This window comes from Haematobia irritans, chromosome 1 (genome assembly GCF_050003625.1).
Source record: "Haematobia irritans isolate KBUSLIRL chromosome 1, ASM5000362v1, whole genome shotgun sequence".
Taxonomy (NCBI): domain Eukaryota; kingdom Metazoa; phylum Arthropoda; class Insecta; order Diptera; family Muscidae; genus Haematobia; species Haematobia irritans.
The window spans coordinates 67945974-67970829 of record NC_134397.1 but is presented as its reverse complement, the minus strand read 5'-3'; the positions used below and the strand labels follow the sequence as shown (position 1 = coordinate 67970829).

General features: G+C 37.0%; 1 protein-coding gene across 1 annotated transcript in view; it reads left to right on the top strand.

Moving 5' to 3' along the window:
* Positions 1 to 24856, top strand: part of Lgr1 (Leucine-rich repeat-containing G protein-coupled receptor 1) — a 200422-nt gene that overhangs the window by 107767 nt on the left and 67799 nt on the right. The window contains exon 2 of the mRNA XM_075290673.1: positions 12524 to 13300. Within this exon, the coding sequence (XP_075146788.1) occupies positions 12800 to 13300 (501 nt within the window). The 5' untranslated portion in view covers positions 12524 to 12799. The remainder of the gene's footprint in view (positions 1 to 12523; positions 13301 to 24856) is intronic.

The window sequence follows — 24856 nt, the reverse complement described above, 5'->3', positions numbered from 1 at the left end:
CCTCCGGTGCCTTTTGGAGAAGCAAAATTCATCCGATCTGCTTGAAATTTGGTACGTGGTGGTAGTATATGATATTTAACAACCATGCCAAAAGTGGTCCATATCAGTCCATAATCGTACATAGCCCCATATAAACCGATCCCGAGATTTGGTTTTGGAACCTCTTGGAGGAGCAAATTTCATCCGAGTGAGTTGAAATTTGGTACATTGTGCTAGTATATGGTCGTTAACAACCATGCCTAACTAGGTCCATATCGGTCTATAGTTATATATGGCCCTCAGATAAATCGATCCCCAATCACACAAAAATTGGTCCATATCAAGTTCATAATTGTATATAGCCCCCATATAAGCGACCCCCATATTTCAATTCTTGCTCTCTACGTACAAAAAGTTCATATCGATTCGTAATTATTTGTAGACTTAACTATACATAACTTTATTGTCTAATATATACCATGTATGGACTAAATCACAGTCTTTCGTAGAAGTTTCTACGCAATCCATGGTGGTGGGTACATAAGATTCGGCCTGGCCGAACTTGCGGCCGTATGTACTTGTTATAGAAATAAAATTTTGACAAAATTTTCTATGGAAATAATATTTTGACAACATTTTCTGTAGAAATAAAATGTTGACAAAAGTTTAGAAATATTTGATTAAAATTTTTACCAAATTTTCTGTAGAAATAAAATTTTGACAAAATTTTCTATAGAAATAAAATTTTGACAAACATTTCTATAGAAATAAAATTTTGACAATATTTTCTATAGCAATAAAATTTAAAATAGATATAAAAAAATTTTACAACATTTTCTATAGAAATAAAATTTTTATTGTTGTTTTTTGATTTCAGCTTAAAACCATGCATTGGCTAAACTACAAGTGTAGCTTATCCAACAGAGGAAAAGTATGCTTGTCAAATTTATTTGGGAAAAGCCCTATAGACTGCAAGATGGTTGGATGTAGAGCTGTTTCGGAATTACCACATTCCTCATCAGCATCCTCTACTTGCATCAAAACTAACAACTAGTTATCAGAATAAACTCGGGTATTTCACTCAACCCAGAGTGAACTACACTTGAACCTTCCGAAAAAAGGTTTAATAGTCGGCTACTGCCTAAACAAATTTGCAAGCATATCTCTTTTCCTTTGCCAATCTCAAATCATCGATTTCAATGTAGTTGGCTGGGTTTGTTTTTGAGCGTTCCTCCTCTATCTTCATTCGTTTTGTTTGTTATTGTTGGTTTCTCTTCAATCATTATTGTTGTTTTTTGATTTCAGCTTAAAACCATGCATTGGCTAAACTACAAATGTAGCTTAACCAACAGAGGAAAAGTATACTTGTCAAATTTATTTGGGAAAAGCCCTATAGGCTTCAAGATTGTTGCATGTACAGCTGTTTCGGAATTACCACATTCCTCGTCAACATCCTCTACTTGCAGCAAAATTATCAACCAATTATCAGAATAAATTCGGGTAATTGATGATTTGAGTTTGCTCTCATGAGCGATGTTAATTTATTTTCTCGCCTATATATTCCCTTTGTTTACAGCAACCTTATCAACGTACCAACCTAATGAACAAAAAACGAATCTATTTATTTAAGATTTGTAAATATTTAGAATAATATGTTTTGGGGAAAATGCTACAAAAAGTAAAAACAAAGAGAGAATAAACAAATGAAATTGTACACATTTGAGATTCGATAAGAGAACTATTCTCTGCACAATGTCAAAACTTATTGATACCCAGCAAAAAATGTGGAAGTTCTTCTAAAGGCACAACTTTACAAGCACTTCAAAAAAACGTCCTCCCAAAGATGTTCTTTATTTTAACTGCACAGTTTGATTCAATTTTTTATAAATCGCATTTTTCATACTTTTAATGGGAAATTTATTGTGTCGAATAGGTTAAAAACAGATTAAGAATTAACAAGTAAAGAAAGTCTAAAGTCGGGCGGGGCCGACTATATTATACCCTGCACCACTTTGTAGACCTAAATTTTCGATACCAAATCACATCCGTTAAATGTGATGGGGGCTATATATAAAGGTTTGTCGCAAATACATAGATTTAAATATCACTCGATCTGGACAGAATTCGATAGACTTCTACAAAATCTATAGACTCAAAATTTAAGTCGGCTAATGCACTAGGGTGGAACACAATGTTAGTATAAAAAAAAAAAAAAATATGGGAAACATTTAAATCTGAAGTCATTTTAAGGAAACTTCGCAAAAGTTTATTTATGATTTATTGCTCGATATATATGCATTAGAAGTTTAAAAAAATTAAAGTCATTTTTACAACTTTTCGACTAAGCAGTGGCGATTTTACAAGGAAAATGTTGATATTTTGACCATTTTTGTTCAAATCAGAAAAACATATATATGGGAGCTATATCTAAATCTGAACCGATTTCAACCAAATTTGGTACGCATAGCTACAATGCGAATTCTACTCCCTGTGCAAAATTTCAATTAAATCGGAGTAAAAGATTGGCCACTGTGGTCATATGAGTGTAAATCGGGCGAACGATATATATGGGAGCTATATCTACATCTGAACCGATTTCAATAAAATTTGGCATACTTGACTACACTAGTAATTGTACTCCTAGTGCAAAATTTCAACCAAATTGGGGTAAAATTCTAGCTTCTGGGACCGTATTAGTCCATATACGGCGAAAGATATATATGGGAGCTATATCTAAATCTGAACCGATTTCAATAAAATTTGGCACAATTGACTATAGTACTAATTGTTCTTCTTGTGCAAAATTTTAAGCAAATTAGGGTAAAACTCTGGCATCTGGGGCCATATAAGTCCATATCGGGCGAATTATATATATGGGAGCTATATCTAAATCTGAAATCAATAGGGATTTTGAGCCAAAACACATACGTGTGCCAAATTTGAAGTCGATTGAACTAAAACTGCGACCTAGACTGTGATTACAAAAATGTGTTCACGGACACACGGACAGACGGACATCGCTAAATCGACTCAAGAGCCCACCCTGAGCATTTTTGCCAAAGACACCATGTGTCTATCTCGTCTCCTTCTGGGTGTTGCAAACATATGCACTAACTTATAATACCCTGTTCAACAGTGTGGAGCAGGGTATAAAAAATAGTGCAAATTATTTCAATTTTGCCGAAATAAATGCTAAATCCTTTCCAGAAAAATTGCGAATTTTTGAAAATATTTTATGTCAAACGTTCCGGACGAGCATTATAATGCATTAAAAATGATGAAAACTTTCAAAATTATTTATTTGTCAAAATATCAAAAAATTTCTTAATTTATATCCAAAACACCGGATTCGCATCACACCTTAAGAAGTATGCAAATTCAAAGCAACGGTTGTTGAAATGGTGGACATTCGTCCTATGACTTTGATGGCACATGAAGCAGAAAAAAACGAATAAAGTCAGATTCGTTTTTTAGTATTAAAAAAATTAGTATTAGTCTTAAATGTATCCTTATTTGAATTCTCCGCTTCTTTGGCTCAATACCAAAATCATTTAGAGATTCTATCTTTGGAACCGGGCAAGCTTTATTTTCAGTGTAAATAATCACAATAGCTACACTTAAAACAAAGCTAGCCAATTTGAACACCAATTTTTTCCTTCAAACTACAAAATTTTCTTTAACAAGTGAAAAAATTAACTATTTCTAATAAATTTTCTTGAATTTATCGAAAAATATTTACTTATTTTTGTGATATTGGATAGATGTTAGCGTTTGTAATACAGTTTAGTTAAAACTTTCTAAAAATAATCTAAATTTTCTAAAATTTGTCTGTTGTAATAACAGGTACGTACCCTAGTGGATAGTGTGTTGGCTTACAAGTGAGGTTTGTTAAGAATATAATTTTCTTCCAAACAAACTTCAAACGAAAAGCAAATGGGAAACGATATTTGTTTTTCTAAAATTTCCTTTGAGAGGAAAGAATTATTTTTTTTCATGTGTGCGTGAGTATGATTTTTCCGCCGTGCGTGTGTGTGAGCGTGACTAAAATATTACTCACGTGTACACCTCTTCTTTCTACTTTACTCACTTGTTTCAATTAATATTTGAAATGAACAATTTTTTTTCGAAACAAGGAGATAGAAAAACAAAACACCAAAATCAAAAGCAAGCAGCATACGGCCATCAAACATCATTGCATGTAATTCAATCTCTAGTAAATCAATTGTCGACGGCAATATTCTGGAATGGTGTACATTTCGTTTTTGTTTTGACATGTTGGGATTTTTAAATCTCGTTATCGGAATTAGAACGCTTTTTCGTCCAATAAAGCGAACTGATGAGGATGTGGAAATCCAAAACAGTCGTCTTCACAACCATTTTGGATAAGATGTTGACCTTTCCATACACCATAAATAAACAAAAAAAAAAAAAAACAATAATGACATGCTAATAAATAAACCGTTATTTATTTATACTAAATAGTGCTTTATGTCTTAACTAAAACACATTTTGAGGTTTCATTGTAAAAATTCAATACAAAACTACATCGAACATCCTTTTGAAAATTTTAGATTTGTTTTTTTGTTTTTTTTTTATACCCTCCACCATAGGATGGGGGTCTATTAACTTTGTCATTCCGTTTGCAACACATCGAAATATTGCTCTAAAACCCCATAAAGTATATATATTCTGGGTCGTGGTGAAATTCTGAGTCGATCTGAGCAAGTCCGTCCGTCGGTTCGTCCGTCTGTTGAAATCACGCTAACTTCCGAACGAAACAAGCTATCGACTTGAAACTTGGCACAAGTAGTTGTTATTGATGTGGGTCGGATGGTATTGCAAATGGGCCATATCGGTCCACTTTTACGTATAGCCCCCATATAAACGGACCCCCAAATTTAGCTTGCCGATCCTCTAAGAAGCAAATTTCATCCGATCCGGCTGAAATTTTGTACATAGTGTTAGTATATGGTCTCTAACAACCATGCAAAAACTGGTCCACATCGGTCCATAATTATATATAGCCCCCATATAAACCGATCCCCCGATTTGGCTTGCCGAGCCTCTAAGAGAAGCAAATTTCATCCGATCCGGCTGAAATTTGGTATATGGTGTTGGTATATGGTCTCTAACAACCATACAAAAACTGGTCCACATCGGTCCATAATTACATATAGCCCCCATATAAACCGATCCCCCGATTTGGCTTACCGAGCCTCTAAGAGAAGCAAATTTCATCCGATCCGGCTGAAATTTTGTACATGGTGTTAGTATATGGTCTCTAACAACCATGCAAAAACTGGTCCACATCGGTCGATAATTATATATAGCCCCCATATAAACCGATCCCCCGATTTGGCTTGCCGATCCTCTAAGAAGCAAATTTCATCCGATCCGTCTGAAATTTTGTACATGGTGTTAGTATATGGTCTCTAGCATCCATGCAAAAACTGGTCCACATCGGTCCATAATTATATATAGCCCCCATATAAACCGATCCCCAGATTTGGCTTGCGGAGCCTCTAAGAGAAGTAAATTTCATCTGATCCGGTTGAAATTAGGTACATGGTGTCAGCACATGATCTTTAACAACCATGCAAAAATTGGTCCACATCGGTCCATAAATATATATAGCCCCCATATAAACCGATCCCCCGATTTTGCTTGGGGAGCCTCGTGGAAGAGCAAATTTCATCCGATCCGGCATAGTGTTAGTATATGGTCTCTAACAACCATGCAAAAATTGGTCCACATCGGTCCATAATTATATATAGCCCCCACATAAACCGATCCCCAGATTTGACCTCCGCAGCCTCGTGGAAATTTTTTCAACATTTTATTTCTATAGAAAATTTTTCCAAATTTTATTTCTATAGAAAATTTTTCCAAAATTTTATTACTATACAAAATTTTGTCAAGATTTTATTTCAATAGAAAATTTTGTCAAAATTTAGCGATATAGAATGTTTTGTCAAAATTTTATTTCTATAGAAAATTGTTTAATTTTTCTTTTCTATAGAAAATTTTGTCAAAATTTTATTTCTATAGAAAATTTTATCAAACTGAATTATATACGTACTTAATTGGCCATTTTTATTTTTGTTTAATATATACCCCGTATGGACTAACTTACAATTGAGATGACGGTGTTAAGAAGTTTTAAGATACCTTGCCAACGGCAAGTGTTTCCGCAACCCAAGTAATTCGATTGTGGATGACAGTCTTTAGTACAAGTTTCTATGCAATCCATGATGGAGGGTACATAAGATTCGGCCTGGCCGAACGTACGGCCGTATATACTTGTTTTTTTTTTTATACCATAAACCACATAACAGGTTGGCTGGTAAGTCCCCGGTCTAAAAAATGTCAAAATTCGTTTTTATAATTCAACATAGTTCCCTTCAAGAGCCATACAACGATTATAATGACCTTCCAATTTTTTTATACCACTTTGGTAGTGCTCCTTCGGTTTTTCCTCAAAATAAGCCTCAGTTTCGGCGATCAGCTCTTCATTGCAGCCAAATTTTTTCCCTGCGAGCATCCTTTTGAGGTCTGAGAACAAGAAAAAGTCGCTGGGTGCCAGATCTGGAGAATATGGTGGGTGGGGAAGCAATTCAAGGCCCAATTCATGAATTTTTGCCATCGTTCTCAATGACTTTGCCAGCGGACTTTTGAGTCTTTCCACGCTTCGGAGACGGTTCACCGGTCGCTGTCCACTCAGCCGACTGTCGATTGGACTCAGGAGTGTAGTGATGGAGCCATGTTTCATCCATTGTCACATATCGACGGAAAAACTCGGGTGTATTACGAGTTAACAGCTGCAAACACCGCTCAGAATCATCAACACATTGTTGTTTTTGGTCAAATGTGAGCTCGCGCGGAACCCATTTTGCCCAGAGCTTCCGCATATCCAAATATTGATGAATGATATGAGCAACACGTTCCTTTGATATCTTTAAGGCCTCTGCTATCTCGATCAACTTCATTTTATGGTCATTCAAAATCATTTTGTGGATTTTTTTGATGTTTTCGTCGGTAACCACCTCTTTCGGGCGTCCACTGCGTTCACTGTCCTCCGTGCTCGCTTCACCACGCTTGAATTTTGCATACCAATCAATTATTGTTGATTTCCCTGGGGCAGAGTCCGGAAACTCATTATCAAGCCAAGTTTTTGCTTCCACCGTATTTTTTCAGTATTTTATCAAAACACGAAATTCCTTGTTTTCCATTTTTATACCTACCACCATAGAATGGTGACGGGGGTATAATAAGTTTGTCATTCCGTTTGTAACACATCGAAATATCGATTTCCGACTATATAAAGTATATATATTCTTGATCAGGGAGAAATTCTAAGACGATATAACGATGTCCGTCTGTCCGTGTGTCTGTTGTAATCACGCTACAGTCTTCAATAACGAAGCAATCGTGCTGAAATTTTGCACAAACTCGTCTTTTGTCTGCAGGCAGGTCAAGTTCGAAGATAGGCTATATCGGTCCAGGTTTTGATATAGTTCCCATATAAACCGACCTCCCGATTTGGGGTCTTGGGCTTATAGAAATCGTATTTTTTATCCAATTTGCTTGAAATTTGAAATCTAGAGGTATTTTATGACCATGAAGGCGTGTGCCAAAAATGGTGAGTATCGGTCCATGTTTTGGTATAGCCCCCATATAGACCGATCTCCCGATTTTACTTCTTGGGCTTATAGAAATCGTATTTTTTATCCAATTTGCTTGAAATCTGAAATCTAGAGGTATTTTATGACCATAAAGACGTGTGCCAAAAATGGTGAGTATCGGTCCATGTTTTGGTATAGCCCCCATATAGACCGATCTTGAATAAAAACCGCAGGTTGTATGCAATTTACCTGAAATTGGAAATCTAGAGGTATTATAGGACCACAAATACGTGTGCCAAAAATTGTGAGTATCGGTCCATATTTTGGTATAGCCTCCATATAGACCGATCTCCCGATTTTACTTCTTGGGCTTATAGAAACCGCAGGTTTTATTCAATTTACCTGAAATTGGAAATCTAGAGGTATTGTAGGACCACAAATACGTGTGACAAAAATTGTGAGTATCGGTCCATGGTTTGGTATGGTCCCCATATAGACCGATCTCCCGATTTTACTTCTTGGGCTTATAGAAACCGCAGGTTTTAATCAATTTACCTGAAATTGGGAATATAGAGGTATTGTAGGACCATAAATACGTGTACCAAAAATTGTGAGTATCGGTTCATGAGTCCGGAAAATCATTATCAAGCCAAGTTTTTTACTTCCACCGTATTTTTTTCCTTCAGAAAACAGTATTTTATCAAAACACGAAATTCCTTTTTTCCATTTTTTCACAATAACAAATGTTAGAGTATCACAAAAGATACTCTATCTCACAAACTTACAGACGTCAAATTTTGATACGAATCATTTGAAGGTTTGTACTATATAAAAATAATATGCATTTAATACTAGCGACGCCATCTATGTGTCAGACCGGGGACTTATCAGCCAACCTGTTATTTTGAATAATATTTTTGGGTTTACCACAAATTCCTCCATTAATATACCCATATGTATAATAAATCAATTGCAATGTTTAATAAAGATACTAAAAAAACAATAACACCGCTCTAAAAACGTCTGTTCAAATATGAAATTTTATATGTATTTTCTCAATGCAAACACTGCCGCTACACATTTGATGTACATTGCACAAAATTATGAGGTTGAGATGTGACCCTGTGAGTCATGTAGACAATGAATGGTGTGGTGTTTTGTTATTTCCAAGGGTGGAGGTTATTGAAATATTTTGTTGATATTGATTTCATTGTAATTATTGTACTGAAATGCAATTAAAATGTAGTTATTCGCGAATATGATAGTTAATGTATAAGTTTTGTAAAATGTTTTCACGTTCAAAGGATGGTGGATAAATGGGACTGAGTATCTGCAATGAAATCATATTCAAGTGATATTAAAAACAAATATTCTATCTGCACAGAATGTTAGTTTTTGAACTGCAGACCAATGTCTCAGTTTGACAAATGCAGATCGACATACATCAGTATTTGAACTGCAATATCTTAGACTGCAGACCGTTGTGTCAGTGTTTGCAGTGATTAAGAGTGTGAACAGTAGATAGTGTTTGAACTACGGGATCAAGTCTTAGTGGTCCAATTTGTACCATATACCATATACCATATACCATATGCATTGGTATTGGTTAATATTTGTTCTTAAATGGTGAGGTTGTGTTGAGTAAGTTGACTATAATTACATTTCCCTAATGGAAATAACCGTGATCGCAGAATTCCTTTTATCTGAGAGTGCATGTAAACTTTCCGCTATTTTCTTTTAAATTGTATTAATTAAAAATACAGGAAGGAACATTTTGTTTAATTTTAGAAAATTTTAACTAAACTGCATTACAAGCGCATATGTCACGCCGATTTCACAAACATAAGTAAATCTAACATAAATAGATCTAAATTTTCGATACCATATCACATCGGTTGGGGGCTATATATAAAGGTTTGTCCCAAATACATACATTTAAATATCACTCGATCTGGACAGAATTTGATAGACTTCTACAAAATCTATAGACTCAAAATTTAAGTCGGCTAATGCACTAGGGTGGAACACAATGTTAGTAAAAAAATATGGGAAACATTTAAATCTGAAGCAATTTTAAGGAAACTTCGCAAAAGTTTATTTATGATTTATCGCTCGATATATATGTATTAGAAATTTAGGAAAATTAGAGTCATTTTTACAAAATTTCGAGTAAGCAGTGGCGATTTTACAAGGAAAATTTTGGTATTTTGACCATTTTTGTCGAAATTAGAAAAACATATATATGGGAGCTATATCTAAATCTGAACCGATTTCAACCAAATTTGGCACGCATAGCTACAATGCTAATTCTACTCCCTGTGCAAAATTTCAACTAAATCGGAGTTAATAGGTTGGCTGATAAGTCCCCGGTCTAACAAAGAAAAACACATTTTTTCCTCTGTGGTCATATGAGTGTAAATCGGGCGAACGATATATATGGGAGCTATATCTCAATCTGAACCGATTTCGATCAAATTTGGCACATCTGACTATAGTACTTATTGTTCTTCTGGTGCAAAATTTCAAGCAAATCAGGGTAAAACTCTGGCTTCAGGGTCCATATAAGTGCATATCGGTCGAAAGATATATATGGGAGCTATATCTAAATTTGAACCGATTTCAATAAAATTTAGCACACTTGACTACACTACTAATTGTACTCCTAGTGCAAAATTTCAACCTAATTGGGCTAAAACTCTGGCTTCTGTGTCCATATAAGTCTATATCGGGCGAATGATGTATATGAGAGCTATATCTCAATCTGTACCGATTTCAATCAAATTTGGCACATCTGACTATAGTACTTATTGTTCTCCTGGTGCAAAATTTCAAGCAAATCAGGGTAAAACTCTGGCTTCTGTGTCCATACACAGAAAAAAATTTCTCGAAAAATTTTCCAATTAAAATTTTAATTGAGTTTTAAAAAATTTTCAATTAAAAATTTAATTGAGTCAACAAATTTGTTAATTGAAATAAAAATCAATCACACAAATTAATAGTATCAATTAAATATTTAATTGGATCAATTAATATATTAATTGACTGTCAATTAATTTTTTAATTGGTACTATCATTTCTGTGATTGAAGACATTTCAATTAAAAAATTAATTGGATCAATTAATTTCGTGATTGAATCAGAAAAATTTTTTTTTTGTGTATAAGTTCATATCGATTTTTTCCAAAATCAATAGGGTTCTATTGTGACCCAAAACAGGAACTTGTGCTAAATTTGAAGGCGACCTAGACTTTGATCACAAAAATGTGTCACAGACAGACGGACGGACAGACGGACATGGCTAGATCGACTCAGGGAGCATTATTGCCAAAGACACCATGTGTCTATCTCGTCTCCTTCTGGGTGTTGCAAACATATGCACTAACTTCCCAGCAAACAAATTTGGCAGTTCTTCCAAAGGTACAACTTTAAAAAGCACTTCCAGAAGATGCACTCTCAATGATGTTCTTTATTTTAACTACCCAGGAAGTTCTTTTATTCAATTTTTTATAAATTGGTTTTTTCATACTTTAAATAGGTAGTTTTAATTTTTTTTGTTTCAAATAGGTTAAAAACAGAGTAAGAATTCATAAAATGGTACAAATCATTTAAATTTTGTCGAAAAAAATGCTAAATCCAATCTGAAAAAATTGTGAATTTTTTAAAATATTTGAGGTCAAACGTTTCCGATAATCGTTAGAATCCATTAAAAATTATAAAAATTATTTATTTGACAAAATATCACAGAATTTGTTATTTTGCATCCACAACATTGAATTCGGATCACACCTAAAGAAGTGATGCAAATTCAGTGTAACGTCTGTTGAAATGGAGGATTTCCGTCCTATGACAATCCCATGTTAAATTCATCGCTTCTGCGTCAATTTTGCACCACTTCCGGATCCAAAAAGAACATTTTCATTACTTTTTTGGCGACGCTCTTTTTGCTGGGTTATAATACCCTGTTCCACAGTGTGGCGCAGGGTAAATAAAAAAAGTATATACGGCCGTAAGTTCGGCCAGGTCGAATCTTATTTACCCTCCACTATGGATTGCGTAGAAACTTCTACGAAAGACTGTCATCCACAATACTTTCTGATGATAACATATCATAAAACTTCTTAACATCGTCTTCGGTTTATCTGAGGGCTATATATATAACTATAGACTTATATGGACCTAATTACGCATGGTTGTTAACGGCCATATACTAGCACAATGTACTAAATTTCAACTTAATCGGATGAAATTTGCTTCTCCAAGAGGCTCCAAAACCAAATCTGGGAATTGCTTTATATGGGTGCTTAATATATAATTATGAACCGCTATGGACCAATTTTGGCATGGTTGTTAGAGACAATATACTAACTACACGTACCAAATTTCAACTGGATTGGATGGAATTTTCTTCTATAAGAGGCTCCGCAAGCCAAATCTGGGGGTCGGACATGCTTAGATCGACTCAGAATTTCATCACGACCCAGAATATATATAAAGGGTCTTAAAGCAATATTTCGATGTGTTACAATGTGTGTTTTTGGAATTTTAGGTTGTAGTGAACACGTTTATAAAGAAAGATTTTTGCAACAATATCATGAAAAAGGAAAAAATTAAATTTTGTTTCGCATTATCAAGTATGGGAAACTTAAATTAGAATCTTTAGTTGAAATCTTCGCTTATTGGCATTGTTATCAATACCAAAACCATCGGAGTAGAGACAAACTCTTTGGAATTTTACAAGTTGTCTTTTATTCCATGCAGGGTATTAAAAAATATGTTGTAGCATTTTATTGACATTTTTCACAATAACTTTAATTTCTTATGCTGCCATTAGCAGAAACTATCCGAGAGCCATTAAACATTCAACTTTTCAACTTTAAATCGAATTTATTGAATGATTTTAACATACTTCCGTTTCATTTTCAGACTATGTCGTATCAACAACTTTCATCGCCATATCACAAATCAATATTACCCTGTGGGCTTCTACTTTATATTGCCATAAAATGTATGCCATAAAATAAGATCATATTAGCAGCATGAGATATGACAAAAGGATATAAGGACTTGTAACTCATTGCCATCAAAGGCAAACAGAAAAGCGTAAGAGAGTTACAAACAATTGGCTTCTACGAGTAAAAAGAAAAAACGAAACAAAGGAAAAGAAATACGAGCAGAAATTCTTTGCTTATTTACCGTTAGATGTTCAATAAACCTACGTTCGCCTTGCATCCTTTCACGAAAATGCATCATTATACTCAAAACCAACAGCAACGGCAACGCAATTGCTATTCTCATGACCAACACCGCAAGCATTTGTGCTTGATCAAAGTACCAAAGAGGCAACATCAACTTCTAGTTCCCGCATTTCAAATGCTTCGTTTCCTATTAATACTGGTCTGTTATAGTTGCTGCATATCATCAACATCGGCTTCTGTGGAATACAATAATGGGAAGCAGAGTAATTGCTATGACAAAGCCTATGGCTTTCGTGGTTATCAACTATTCAACGATACAATGGTTAGTGCTAATAATGTATTATGGGATTCTGGTAATTTTACATCATCCCGAGTGAATGAGACCATGGGACATGGCGCTAATGGTCAATCCAGGATTGCCACTGAAAGAATGTCAACTGGGGAAAATCTTGTTGAAAAGCAGTCACCGGGATGGGAATGTTGCTGTTGGAATGTATCCCAATCTGTAAGTATTCACATTATATTTTTCGAATTTTATATACCCGCCACCATACTCTTGATTAGAGGTCTGCACAATTCCATTTTTAAATGCAGAGTTCACGTGTACTTGCTACATGAGTACATCTATTTGAGAGAGTCGCAAAATAATTGGTACACATTTTGATGAACACCAAAAGCCACGAGTAACTTCTTGTTACTACTCTGATGTCCTCACTACCAACAAACACATATTCCTCTTTCTCTCTTATTGAAGTGTACTCAGAGTGATCACGTCGAGTATGTTGCGAGAACAAAACTTCATAGAGTACTCCATGTACCACGTGCAGTTTCAGAAATACAAAAAAATAGTTACTCTCCATACTATATGTTTTCGGTCTGTTATAAAGAACGCCAAACGTTAAGGTAAGTGTGTGACATACATAAATATATGAAATATGTGACATACATACATATCTATGATTAATAATAATGGAAAGTTTTGCTTCGCACATAACTGAGAAATACTTGTGGTACCATGTGAAGTGAAGAGAATCAATGTTGTACTTTTTCTCAAGTACTTACATTTTTATTGTTCCTTTTTTTCGGAACACATATTGTTTCGGATAAGTACTTGGTGGTATTTGACAAGCAAGTGTTCTCTTCACTTCACTGCTTGCGCTCTGAGAGAAAGACAGTGTATGTACTATATTCGACAGCGAATTGCATACATGTAGTGAAAAGTTATTCGATGCAGACCTCTACTCTTGATTAGGGAGAAATTCTAAGACGATGTGTGTCTTTAGTAATAACGCTACATACTTCAATAATGGAGCTATAGTTAGAAAATTTGGTCCAAATTCGTTTTTGGTCAGCAAGCACGTCAAGTTCGACGATAGGTTAGGTTGGGTGTAGACACCTTATAACCCGCTGGGACTTCTAGAGCATTTTGGAGACGAACTGAAGGTTTCAAATAGGCTTTGGTAGTAGGTTAGGTTAGGTTAGGTTAAGGTGGCAGCCCGATTAAATTTCAGGCTCACTTAGACTATTCAGTCCATTGTGATACCACATTTAACTAAAAGTACCTATTACATATGGGCACTTCTAGTCTTAACCACTGAACCTTCTCTATTATTTACTTTTGTGGAACCAACCAGATTGCTCCAAAAACATTAACAAACTGCTTAAGTTAACGTTTTCCAGGTCAGCCAGTAATCTAAAGCTATATGCTCCTAAAATTCGCTTACGCCTTACACAAAAAGCAGGACACTCACACAAGAGGTGTTTAATTGATTCCTTTTCCTCCACGTCATGACAGCTTATACAATAGTCATTATACTTCGCACCTATAGTTTTTGCAAATTCGCCTATCAGGCAGCGACCCGTTATAGCAGATATTAGGAGTGCTATCTGACGCCTTGAGAACACTAGCATATCTAGTGTGCGGTTTAAGTTTAAATGGGGCCATATTTGCTTGGTGTCGTTACAACCCTTGCAATTTTCCCATCGAATATTGGCCATCATAACAGCCTTCTCACGCAGTAAGAGCTTGCAGGTGGCCAGAGGCATACCAACAGATTCTAGTTCCCCTGGAATATGTAAGGTAGTTCCTAGCCTTGCTAACACATCTGCTTCACAGTTCCCCGGTATGTTCCTATGACCAGGCACCCATATTAGGTGAATATTGTACTGCTCAGCCATCTCGTTGAGAGATTTGCGGCAGTCTATGGCCGTTTTTGAGTTAAGGAACACAGAGTCCAAGGATTTTATTGCAGGTTGACTGTCTGAGTATATATTAATGCCAATATTTGTTGGAACATTACTTCTCAGCCAATTCACCACCTCTCTTATTGCCAATATTTCAGCCTGAAAAACACTACAGTGATTAGGTAATCTTTTCGCTATTCGAATTTCCAGATCTTTAGAATATACTCCGAACCCCACTTGTCCATTCAATTTGGAGCCATCAGTATAGAAATCTATATATCTTTTATTCCCCGGGGTCTGTGTACACCACGCCTCACTGTTGGGAATTAGAGTTTCAAACTTTTTGTCGAAAAGTGGTTTTGCCAGGGTGTAATCCACTACGTTAGGCACATCTGGCATTACTTTGAGGACCGAACTATGACCGTACATTTTTTCTGACCTCAGCGATAGCTCGCGCAACCGCACAGCCGTTGTTGCAGCTGACTGTTTGGCCAAAATGTCTAAAGGCAATAGATGTAGCATGACATTAAGGGAGTCTGTTCCTGTCTTACTAAATGCGCCTGAGATACATAAGCTCGCCATACGCTGAACTTTATCTAATTGCCTTTTTGCACGAGTACAAAGCTACCGTGGCTTTTCTCGCCCTCTCTTCAATATTAAGCCTAAAATTCAGCTTCCTGTCCAAAATAACGCCAAGGTATTTTGCACACTCACCAAAGGGAATTTCAGTACCCCCTAAGGAAATGGGCCTAACCGTGGGAGTTTTGCGATCTTTGCAGTACATGACTATTTCTGTCTTTGCTGGATTTACACCAAGACCATTATCTTTCGCCCATTTCTCAGTCATCCGGAGAGCTCTCTGTATAATATCTCTGATTGTGGATGGGAATTTTCCCCTGACTGCTAGCGCCACATCATCTGCGTATGCCACCACTTTTATCCTTTCCTTTTCTAGAGAAACCAGAAGGTTGTTTATAGCAACATTCCAAAGAAGAGGTGATAGAACTCCTCCTTGGGGAGTGCCTCTGTTCACATACATTTGTATGTTTGCTTGCCCTAGTGTGGCTGAAATACGTCTCTTTATTAGAAGTTCGTCTAACAGCCTAAGTATACCTGGATCAACATTCAGAGTTGTCAGTCCATTTAATATCGAGCTCGGATGGACATTATTGAACGCCCCTTCGATGTCTAGAAACGCCACGATTGTGTATTCTTTGACAGATAATGAGCTTTCAATAAAGCTGACCAGTTCATGCAATGCGGTCTCAGTAGACCTGCCCTTCGAGTATGCATGCTGTCGTTTCGAGAGCAAACTTGAATCCACGCTATTTCTAAGATACATGTCTATCATCCTCTCCAGGGTCTTAAGTAGGAATGAGGATAAGCTGATTGGTCGGAAATCGTTCGCACTCGAGTGAGAGGCTTTTCCTGCTTTAGGTATGAAGACGACTTTTGTTTCCCTCCTCTTTTCTGGAATATATGCTAAGTTTACACATTGTTTATATATCATCGTCAACCAGGGGATAATTCTTTCAGCCACTGCCTGTAACTCCGCCGGAGTAATTCCATCAGGTCCGGGGGTTTTGAATGGTCCAAAGCTATTTAAAGCCCATTTTATTCTAGATTCCGACACAATTTCCTCGATAGGAAGTGATCGCCGAGCCTCTGTTACACCGCCGGAACATGGTTCAACCGTCTGATTTCCAGGGAAGTGTGTGTCCAAAAGTACCTCCAACGTCTCCTCACTGGACGTTGTCCAATTTCCCCCCGATGTTTTAATGAAACCTGGAGCGGTGTTAGTGGATGCTAGTACCTTCCGTAGTCTGGAAGCCTCTGACGTATTCTCAATTCTGCTACAGTAATCATCCCAAGAGTTTTGTTGAGACCTTCTCAGTTCTCGTTTATATTCTCTCAGATTCATCTTGTAAGTGTCCCAATCCTCCGGAGCTCTTGTGGACTTTGCTTTGTTAAAGAGCTTCCTGCAGGATTTCCTCATATTACTTAACTCCGTAGTCCACCATGGCGGCCGATTTTTTCCCCTTGGCTTTCCCCTAGGGCAAGCAGCTTTCAGTGAAATGTTGAAGGCCTTCGTAATCCGCTCCACTGCGAGTTCGATATCTTGCACAGTGCTCATATTTGTCTCCGGCATTTCCGGTATCATCAAATTGAACGATTCCCTATACCTATTCCAATCAGCTTTCCTAACATTTGGCGGAAATATGGTCTTTGAAGTACGAACAGCCAATTTGAAACTGATGTAGCGATGATCTGAGAAGCTATGTTCCCTCAAAACTTGCCACTCAGATATCTTATCATTCAGTTCCGGAGAGGTCAACGTTACGTCCAAAACCTCTTGTCTGTTCCTGGTGACGAAGGTTGGTGCATCTCCCTTATTGCAAACTACCAGGTTAGTACGCAAAATAAACTCTATTAGCGACTCTCCCCTTGCATTAGTATCACTACTTCCCCAAATACTATGATGTGCATTTGCATCGCATCCCATAATGAGTTTTCTCTTTGTTTTTAGTGACTCCTCAACTAAGGTCTTAACGGCACAGGGTGGCATACCCCAATCATGTCCCATGTAGACCGAAGATACCCAATATTTGCATGTGGATATCTCTAGACTGGCTACGACAGTGTCTGCATTGCTCAATGAAGGAAGCAGAAACAAGTTTAGTTCGTTTTTAGCAATTATACATGCTCGATTTATATCGTTACCGGTATTATGCAAAAGTTTGAAACCCGGAGTGCTTAATTCACAGATCTTGTTCTTATATATGTATGGTTCTTGAATAAGAACTATATCTATGTCTCCTTTCATCAGGAGAACTTTTAAGGCAGCACAAGCGGCCTTACAATGGTGAAGATTTATCTGGAGGAACCGTAGAACCATCCAAATTTTCAACCACCGTCACATCAGCCGCTTCAATTGAGTCATCAAGGGCTTCCTCTTCACAGATCTCGGTGACTCTCGCAACAGTCCGCGGTTCAGCTTTGGTGAGGCTTGAGCCTGTAGAAACTTCCCGCATATGATTTTCGCCATAGTCTGCCGGTTTTATGTCTCCTTCGGCTTCGCTAGGAGATTTTTTCACTGCTGACTCTACCGGTGGCTTGTCCGTTTCGGTATCCTTTGGCTGATCGCTTTTGTATACCTTCATATGGATATAATGAAAGCCATAACTTACGCGTCCTTGGGTCTGGGCTAGATGTGGCAGCGACTCTATGTTTAATATAAACACCGCATGTCGTCTTGGTCCATCCACCTCATCCAAACGACCAACCTTCCAATCGGCGGTTGGAAGATCTGGGTTACATTCTTTTAGTCTCTCTAGTATTGACTCAGGATCAGGAGGGTTTGCCGGTATCCATGCATGTGCTCTAGGTTTAGCCGGTATGTCTTTTTTATCGACTAACTCCAAAGCGGCTCCTTCCCAAACTTCACCAATTAGCATCAATGCAGCTTTAAAGCAATCCATAGACCTCATGTCTGCAAAAGCTATTAACTTATATCGTCCTTGATACCATCCAGCATCTTGCTGTCGAGGACTTGGTCCGGGAAACTTTTTTCGCACCTCTGAGTAGACACCAGACAGCGCGTTCTCAATTTCCCCCCATTTTTGCCTTGGAATCATACCGTCCAATGCTCCTTTATTAATAATAGCCATCACAAGGCTGTCTTTTGCAACTGAGGCAAACGATCTTTGATCCCGTTTAGAGGATGGTAGCTCATCCGGTGATCGTTCCCTTTTTCCAGCTTCAAGAATTCCTTGAGCCCATTTTAAGGAATCGCTTTGCTTAGCCGACAACGTGCTTGGGTCGACTGATCCTAATTTCTTTAGGATAAACAAAGCATTTCTTCGTTCCTTGAATCTCTTTCGAGAGGGATTGCCTCCTTTTGATGTCGTCACCTTAGAAAAGGTTCGACTTGCCAAAGTGTCACCGCCAGTCGACCCGTCTACAGGTCGACTAATTGGGCCTGACTCTTGGTCGCTGCCCAAATTTATAACTTCAGTCGTCACCCGTCCACTGGGCCCTGAAGTTAGCAAAAAAAAAAAAAAAAAAAAAAAAAAAAAAAAAAAAAAAAATTGTGATACCACATTGGTGAACTTCTCTGAGTGCTACCCGATTCCATGTTAAGCTCAATGACAAGGGACCTCCTTTTTATAGCCGAGTACGAACGGCGTTCCACATTGCAGTGAAACCACGTAGAGAAGCTTTGAAACCCTCAGAAATGTCACCAGCATTACTGAGGTGGGATAATCCACCGCTGAAAAACTTTTTGGTGTTCGGTCGAAGCAGGAATCGAATCCACGACCTTGTGTATGCAAGGCGGGCATGATAACCATTGCACCACGGTGGCTCCATTTCGAAGATAGTCTATATCGATCCATGTTTTCATATAAACCGGCCCGCCGAATTGATTGGCATCCACACCCAGCAATTTGCATACCCTGCGCCACACTGTGGAACAGGGTATTATAAGTTAGTGCATATGTTTGTAACACCCAGAAGGAGACGAGATAGACACATGGTGTCTTTGGCAATAATAGATATACTCCCATATATATCTTTCGCCCGATATGCACTTATATGGACCCAGAAGCCAGAGTTTTATCCCGATTAGCTTGAAATTTTGCACAAGGAGTACAATTGGTAGTATAGTCATGTGTGCCAAATTTAATTGAAATCGGTTCAGATTTAGATATAGTTTCCATATATATTTTTTGGCCGATATGGAATTATATGGCCCCAGAAGCCAGAGTTTTGGCCCAATTTGGTTGACATTTTGCACTAGGAGTACAATTAGTAATATAGTATATTACAATTAGTAATATAGCTCCCATATATATGTTTTTCTGATTTCGACAAAAATGGTCAAAATACCAACATTTTCCTTGTTAAATCGCCACTGCTTAGTCGAAAAGTTGTAAAAATGACTCTAATTTTCCTAAACTTCTAATACATATATATCGAGCTATAAATCATAAATAAACTTTTGCGAAGTTTCCTTAAAATTGCTTCAGATTTAAATGTTTCTCCTATTTTTATACCCTTCACCACTACTGTGGTACAGGGTATAATAAGTTTGTGCATTTGTATGTAACGCCAAGAAGGAGTAATCATAGACCAACCTTTTAGTATACGGATCGGCTTAGAATTAAATTCTGAGTCGATTTAGCGATGTCCGTCTGTCTGTCTGTCTGTCCGTCTGTCTGTCCGTCTGTCTGTCTGTCTGTCTGTCTGTCTGTCTGTTGATGTATTTTTGTGTGCAAAGTACAGCTCGCAGTTTTAGTCCGATTGTCCTAAAATTTGGTACAGGGTCCTGTTTCGGCTCAAAGACGATCCCTATTGATTTTGGAAAAAATCGGTTCAGATTTAGATATAGCTGCCATATATATTTGTCACCGATCTGGTCATAATTGGCGTGTATATCAACCGATCTTCCTCAAATTCCGTACATCCGAATATTTTATGAGTCTCGAAAAACTTGCAAAATATCAGCAAAATCGGTTCACATTTAGATATAGCTCCCATATATAGCTTTCGCCCGATTTACACTCATATGACCACAGAGGCCAAATTTTAACTCCGATTTAGTTGAAATTTTGCACAGGGAGTAGAATTAGCATTGTAGCCATGCGTGCCAAATTAGGTTGAAATCGGTTCAGATTTAGATATATCTCCCATATATACCTTTCGCCCGATTTACACTCATATGACCACAGAGGCCAATTTTTAACTCCGATTTAGTTGAAATTTTGCACAGGGAGTAGAATTAGCATTGTTACTATGCGTGCCAAATTTGGTTGAAATCGGTTCAGATTTGGATATATCTCCCATATATAGCTTTCGCCCGATTTAAACTCATATGACCACAGAGGCCAATTTTTAACTCCGATTTAGTTGAAATTTTGCACAGGGAGTAGAATTAGCATTGTAGCTATGCGTGCCAAATTTGGTTGAAATCGGTTCAGATTTAGATATAGCTCCCATATATAGCTCTCGCCCGATTTACACTCATATGTCCACAGAGGCCAATTTTTAACTCCGATTTAGTTGAAATTTTGTACAGGGAGTAGAATTAGCATTGTTGCTATGCGTACCAAATTTGGTTGAAATCGGTTCAGATTTAGATATATCTCCCATATATAGCTTTCGCCCGATTTACACTCATATGTCCACAGAGGCCAATTTTTAACTCCGATTTAGTTGAAATTTTGCACAGGGAGGAGAATAAGCATTGTTGCTATGCGTGCCAAATTTGGTTGAAATCGGTTCAGATTTAGATATAGCTCCCATATATATGTTTTTCTGATTTCGACAAAAATGGTCAAAATACCAACATTTTCCTTGTAAAATCGCCACTGCTTAGTCGAAAGGTTGTAAAAATGACTCTAATTTTCCTAAACTTCTAATACATATATATCGAGCGATAAATCATAAATAAACTTTTTTGAAGTTTCCTTAAAATTGCTTCAGATTTAAACGTTTCCCATATTTTTTTTTACTAACATTGTGTTCCACCCTAGTGCATTAGCCGACTTACATTTTGAGTCTATAGATTTTGTAGAATTCTATCAAATTCTTCCAGATCCGATTTGACGGATGTGATATGGTATCGAAAATTTAGATCTACACGCAAAAAAATAATTCTTTCCTCCTAAACGAAATTTTAGACAAACAAAGTTCATTTCTCATTTGCTTTTCGCTGTAAGGAAGTGTATTTGGAAGAAAAGTATATACTTCTTGTGATAAACGTTTATTCTTTTCCAGGATGTAAAAACAATTTCATAAAGACTAGGTCAAAAAAAAAACATTATTTTCTTGCTAATTGCATTGTCCCTCACATCTTTCTCACATCCACGAGGATTTTTAGTTCTTAACACCTTTTCCTGTAATACCAACAATGTAGAAGAAATTATACGATTTTATAATTTTTTAAAATTTTTTTTTCGCCTGGACGGAGAATCGAACCGCGGACCATGCACATTGTAAGCCAACACACTAACTACTGAGCTATGTACCTGTTATGGTCATCAATAGATAAATATCCATATAAGTTATATTTATATAGCATAGCTTGCGGCGCCCACGAACCGAATAAACAAAGTTCAACATTACATTGTAGTATATTAAATTTTGAACTGTAAAATGTGTCTTATTAAAGACCTATAGTCAGAAAAGAACAGTGTTTGATATAAACGAAATGGACTGTGTTGTTGTTTCAAAAATAACTTTTTTTATTGAAAAAATAAAAATTTTGTAACAAACGAATTTTTTGGTAATAAAAGTTTAAAATGTTCGAAGCAATTCAAAAAACTCTAACAAAAGAAAAACGTTTTCGGTACACGTTTTCCAAACGTTTTTTTTTCTTTGTGTGTACAAAGTGGTGCAGGGTATAATATAGTCGGCCCCGCCCGACTTTAGACTTTCCTTACTGGTTTGTTACTAAAATTGTGTTCCACCATAGTGCATTCGACAACTTAAATTTTGAGTCTATAGATTTTGTAGAAGTCTGTCAAATTCTGCCCAAATCGAGTGATATTTAAATGTATGTATTTGGGGCAAACCAAACCTAGCCCCCAACACATTTGACGGATGTGATATGGTATCGAAAATTTAGATTTACAAAGTGGTGCAGGGTATAATATAGTCGGCCCCGCCCGACTTTAGACTTTCCTTACTTGTTTATTGCAGATAATGGTGGTAAAGATCTGTGGAACCTAGATTTCAAATTATATTAAAAGCGTTAATTTAGCGTTTGAATCTGATGTAGAAACTTTAAATTTATCTTGGGGAACCGTACAGTTTTCACCGATTTTTATACCCTAAACCACATAGTGGTTTGGGTATAATAAGTTTGATCGGCCAAAAAATGTGCCTACCAGAAATATTGAGTTTAGACCCCATAAAATATATACCGATCGACACAGAATCACCTCCTGAGTCGATCTAGCGCTTGGTGTCCGTCCGTCCGTCCGTCTGTCCATGTATTTGTTGTTCACAGGATTCCGGTCGCAATTATTAACCGATTTTGATGAAATTTGGTACAGGGAGTTTTTTGGTCACAAGGACGAACGCTATTGAATTTGGAAGAAATCGGATCAAATTTAGATATAGCTCCCATATATATGTATCGCCCGATTTCGACAAATGGGGTCATGTTGCGCGTTTTAGCAAACGCATCGTCACCAAATTTGGCAAAAGGTAATCTTTTCCATCGCCCTTCAAGTTTGCAAAATTTCATCCAAATCGGTTCAGATTTAGATATAGCTCCCATATATATTTATCGCCCGATTTTCCCAAATTTGGCCACAAAACCCTTATTTATCAACCGATCTGACCCAAATTTGGCTAAATGTAGTCTTCTATAGCCCTTACTATATGTGCAAAAAATCATCGAAATCGGTTCAGATTTAGATATAGCTCCCATATATATGTACCGCCCGATTTTTCTAAATTTGGCGATAAAACCCTTATTTATCAACCGATCTTACCCAAATTTGGCTAAATGTAGTCTTATATAGCACTTACTATATGTGCAAAAAGTCATCGGAATCCGTTCAGATTTAGATATAGCTACCATATATATGTATCGCCCGATTTTCCCAAATTTGGCCATAGAACCCTTATTTATTAACCGATCTAACTAAAAGTTGGCTAGATCCAGTCCTCTATAGTACTAACTATATGTGCAAGTTTCATCGAAATCGGTTCAAATTTAGATATAGCTCCCATATATCGCCCGATTTTGAAAAATTCGCCCTTATAACCTTATGTTTGACCATACAGGCCTCATTTCGTAACTGATCTTACTCAAATCTTGCGCAAGGTAACCTTTTGTGGTATTAATCAAACCCGCAAAATATTATGCAAATTGGTTCAGATTTAGATATAGCTTCCATATATGCATCGCTCGATTTTCCCAAATTTGGCCATAGTATTTATTAACCAATGTTACTCAAATTCCAAATTTTGATGTACTAGCCGATAGTACTTATACGTACTTGTAGCTCTTACATAAGAATATTGCTCGATTTTTACAAATTTTGATTTATTACCCACACTAATTTAACGATTTTCTCTTTTTATACCCTCCATCATAGGATGGGGGTATATTAACTTTGTCATTCCGTTTGTAACACATCGAAATATTGCTCTAAGACCCCATAAAGTATATATATTCTGGGTCGTGGTGAAATTCTGAGTCCATCTGAGCATGTCCGTCCGTCTGTTGAAATCACGCTAACTTCCGAACGAAACAAGCTATCGACTTGAAACTTGGCACAAGTAGTTGTTATCGATGTAGGTCGGATGGTATTGAAAATGGGCCATATCGGTCCACTTTTACGTATAGCCCCCATATAAAGGGACCCTCAGATTTGGCTTGTGGAGCCTCTAACAGAAGCATATTTCATCCGATCCGGCTGAAATTTGGTATATGGTGTTGGTATATGGTCTCTAACAACCATGCAAAAATTGGTCCACATCGGTCCATAATTATATATAGTCCCCATATAAACCGATCCCCAGATTTGGCTTGCGGAGCCTCAAAGAGATGCAAATTTCATCCGATCCGGCTGAAATTAGGTACATGGTGTTGGTATATGGTCTCTAACAACCGTGCAAAAATTGGTCCATATCGGTCCATAATTATGTATAGCCCCCATATAAACCGATCCCCAGATTTGGCTTGTGGAGCCTCTAAGAGTAGCATATTTCATCCGATCCGGCTGAAATTTGGTACATGGTGTTGGTATATGGTCTCTAACAATCATGCAAAAATTGATCCACATCGGTCCATAATTATATATAGCCCCCATATAAACCGATCCCCAGATTTGGCTTGCGCAGCCTCAACGAGAAGCAAATT